The sequence below is a fragment of the Pundamilia nyererei genome, unplaced genomic scaffold (assembly GCF_000239375.1).
Source record: "Pundamilia nyererei isolate P.nyererei 1_Seehausen unplaced genomic scaffold, PunNye1.0 scaffold00060, whole genome shotgun sequence".
In the NCBI taxonomy this organism is placed as follows: domain Eukaryota; kingdom Metazoa; phylum Chordata; class Actinopteri; order Cichliformes; family Cichlidae; genus Pundamilia; species Pundamilia nyererei.
In genome coordinates this window covers 229,612-233,642 of record NW_005187461.1, presented here as the reverse complement: position 1 = coordinate 233,642, position 4,031 = coordinate 229,612, and the positions used below count along the sequence as shown (strand labels likewise).

Here is a 4,031-nt window from a genome sequence, read left to right as displayed (position 1 = left end):
ACCACCTCATTGAAAATGCAGATCTTTTATTTTGTATAAAATCTATTTGGTAACTGCACATTTATACACAGCCTGACAGGTGTACAGTGAAAATGATATAAACTCTGAAATAAGTAGCTGAAGTCATGTGATAAAACAGAAAATCAAAAACAACTTCTGGCCTTAAATCACTAAGTCACTTTGTTTTAATACAAGGAGAACATCTCCACTCATCCAGTTACAGACAACTGCAGTTAACGGAAACTGTTTATTGACCACTGATGAGACGTATGACCCCGACGAATCACTGCTGACGAAGGACACGATTTCTTAAATGAACCATGAAAACAGAAAAAGAAACTCAAACCATGTCGCTTGTGTAAAGGGCTTAACAGACCTCAGCAACGAGCTCTGCAGTGTCCCCAAAGCCAACAGAGGGGGTGAAATGGGTAATATTAAAATAAATTACAGCTTTACCAATGCTTCTATAACACATCTATACAAATAATTTATTTTCACAGAAAGAGCCTTCACCCCTGCACCTGTGACAGATGCCGAAAAAAAAAGTCCAATAGTTTTAATACATGCTATATTGTAATAGAAGCATAATAAATAAATGCATATGTACAAAACATGTTTGGAAAATGTACAGGCACTTGTAAAACAACCTTTCAGTTAATGCTAGACATGGAGGATAAGTCGATTGCTTGGCAGTAATGTCAACATGACAAATTCTCTGGTCTTCCATGCAGGAAATAGGATCCTTCTGTTGTACCAACCGAACAGTTTGTGTAGGATCAGAAAAGAAGGACTCAACACAAATTCTCAGCAAGAACTGACACAAACATGGATTCTTCATCATTTGGCCAAGATGATGCTCCGTGATGTAAAGCATTATTCAGGCTACTCTTTCCTCTTGCTGTCGGTGCAGCAAGAGAAGAAACAAAAAACTGCATTTGAGTCATACCAACTATTACTCTCACACTTACTCATGACTTCTTGCAATCTGTCCTCCATGTTATGCATACATACAAACACGCACGGCCTTCATCGCCCTTGCTTGCATGATTTTCAGTAACCAAATGTTGACATGCACTGCATAACTTTTTGGGAGATGTTTTCCAGAACGGTTGCTATGACGTGGGCATCCATAAGACATCACTCTGCGTGTTTACCGTTCACGTCTGGGATTATATAACAAGCCCATCTGGATGTCCTAGATTGTCATTTAAAAAATAAAAAAAACTTAAACGGGGCTTAGGCAACGTTGAAAGTGTGTTATTATTACTCGACAGGATAAGCAGTCCACTAGTCTAGATTACCTCTCTTGATTATCTACACAAAGGACATTTGATGCGATATTCCCATTCAGCTGAACAGCCTAATTGCTAAATCATCACAGTCAGAAACTTCACTTCAGCACGTTGCATAACAAATTCCCATAGGGATTATACAGTAAAAATGTATCCAAATATTCGCAGTAAACAGCACTAAAAGATGGCACTAGACGTGGAAGGGAGGGATAAGAGGAGACTCAGAGTATAGCTCACTGACTGCTGAAAGAAAAAAAGGTCTCCTAATAAGGCTTTGGGCCAGAACAGGCCTTGGCATTGCCGCTCCAAATCTTTGGAAATATACAGCAGGAATGAAACACCCTGACGGTGCACGCGATTGCCGTCTACCACTGGTACAAAATTTCCCATAGGTGTTAAATAAGGATGAGATGCTGTGACTGAAGAAAATGAGTCACATTTTCACCTTTCGGTGACTCCCACATGCCATCGTCCTCCTGGACGTGACCAATCCCAGGAGGAGAAATGGATACTGATGGCCCAACAGAACTACCACATCCCCATATGTACCCCACCCACGTATGGAGTTAGTTTACTTATGGTGGAGACTAGACAAGTGTAATGACGAAAGCACATTTGACAGAAAAAAGGTCGATTATAAAGTAGAAAGATGATGACATTTAGCAGGAAGGGACGGTCTAATAAGAGATCATACAGAGTTGGCAAGACCATCTCTGGAGGCTCTCAAATGAATGAATAAAGTAGCATATTTCTGAAGAAACCAATTTGTCTGTTCTGCCATCTTGCATTAGATTGACGACTCCCCACGCTCACCTAATTTAATTTTAAATGTCATTATGTAAGATGACCATTATGGAAAATGCCTTAGTGACAGTGAAGACGAGTGAGCAAAGACAAAAACCGACTGCACTGTGTAAAACCGTAGCTTAAGATAATTAAAAAATACGATTCAGAAAAGTTAGTTGGTGTATTCGAGGTTGACGGGTTGTACAGTAAATCTGTTTGAAGGTACCTGAGGAAAAAGGTGGACAGAAATTATGCTGTGACAGTTTTAAAGAGACACGTCTGTTGAATTCAATATGTTTCAGTACACACTGTACCTCATCGGACCTGAGCAGGTGGTGACTCTTCTGGTAGCAGATAATTCCTGCTATAACACGGCAAACGGCTCCTGACTTTATCTTCGGTAAGCCAGTTTCACACGCCACACGCTAACAGATATACCTTAATGCAGAGTGTCGCTGAAAGCAAAAAAATGTTACTAGCAAAAGGCTTTCTGGGAACAGTAGTTCAGCGAGTACCACTCTTGGAACCTGAAGGGTTGATTATTGGCGATCTCATCACTCAGTTTCTGAGGTCCTTTTGGTCAAAGACAATCTGACTGGCCAGGTAGATGGCGACAGCTCCAAAGATGGCAGAGCAAGCGATATAGGCAGTGACGGACTGAGCAAACTGAACAATCATGCCCATGAAGAGGGTGGGGAAAACCTGAGAGAGGAGAAAGGTGCTGTCTAAGATGGCAAAGTCCAAGCCCACACCGCGTTTCTCAAAGCCCGACTCGGCTTCGTCCTGCTCGGGGGCGTTGGCGCTGTGAGACGAACCGTTTTGGCTTTGCGGGCCGGGGTAGTACTCGTAACTGTCCTGGCTGAACAAGGCGTGCCTGTAAGGAGGCCCCGTTTGGTGGTTCAGTCCACCCTCCTCTTCCACAGGAGTCAAATACACAGAGTCCCGCATGGCTGTTACACCGTTTTTATGTCTGCTTTTGGTTATTCTTTTTGGCATGTAGACCTGAAATGAGAAAGGAATCATTGACTGTAATCATCTACAACATGTCTTTGAATATCCAGTTCTTACTTCTATACTTACCTCTATCTCCTTGTGGTAATGGCAGGTGAGTGTGTAAGGGAGGGTCTGCAGTGTCGCGTATGCATAGCCAGTGAGAGCTGCCATTACAGTGACCAAGACGACGCTTTTGGACAGGCAGATGACCAAAGCGGAGACTGTGAAGCTCACCATGCTGCTCAGGTAAACCCACCGGGATCCCAAATGCCGAACCAAACGACTCATAACCAGAGAGAAAAAGGTTGAGGTAGCACACTGCAGGAACAGGCCCATGCTGCCCATACGGATTCCTGAAAGAAACAACAGCGTCCAGAAAGTATAAGAACGAGCAAGGAGTGAAGGACGATAAAAGATGGATTTATGTCATCAGCTGCAGTCGAATATTCTGCACTGACTCCTTCTAGAAAGCATTCTAGTGAAAAAAAGTGCCTTGGAGTGACGTTTGCTGAACTCTGCAGCACGGACACCTAGTTTGGTCTGACTAATCATTACACAGCATCAAGTTTAGAATAATGCTGAAAAGAGACACACACAGGCTGACCCAAGGCATGGGCTGTTTGGAGGGGGTGTCACAGGCTGACCAACAGCAAATCTTACTCACTATTGTCAAAGTTCCTGAATCCTTCCTTAGTTATGCTGCAATAGGTGCAGGCTGCTGGGGGGTTCTGGGTGTTTCTTCTTCACTCACTATGTGTTAATAGTAGTGCTGTCAGCGTTAATCTCGTTAAAATGACGTTAACGCCATAACAATTCAATTTTATTTATACAGCACAAAATCACAACAACTGTCGCCTCAAGGCGCTTTATATTGTACAGTAGATCGTACAATAATAGATACAGAGAAAACCCAACAATCATATGACCCCGAATGAGCAGCACTTTGGCGACAGTGGGAAG

General features: G+C 42.8%; 1 protein-coding gene across 3 annotated transcripts in view; it reads right to left on the bottom strand.

The window, feature by feature from the left end:
* Positions 1-1,219: 1,219 nt before the first annotated feature.
* The window catches only part of LOC102208990 (solute carrier family 45 member 3), a 43,827-nt gene continuing 41,015 nt past the window's right edge, over positions 1,220-4,031 (bottom strand). For 2 of the 3 annotated variants that reach the window (XM_005734739.2, XM_005734738.1), the window contains exons 5-6: positions 3,159-3,424; positions 1,220-3,080 (exon numbers count right to left, since the gene is read on the bottom strand). In XM_005734739.2, the coding sequence (XP_005734796.1) occupies positions 2,637-3,080; positions 3,159-3,424 (710 nt within the window). In that variant the 3' untranslated portion in view covers positions 1,220-2,636. The remainder of the gene's footprint in view (positions 3,081-3,158; positions 3,425-4,031) is intronic. The other variant, XR_311777.1, reaches the window with a different exon arrangement.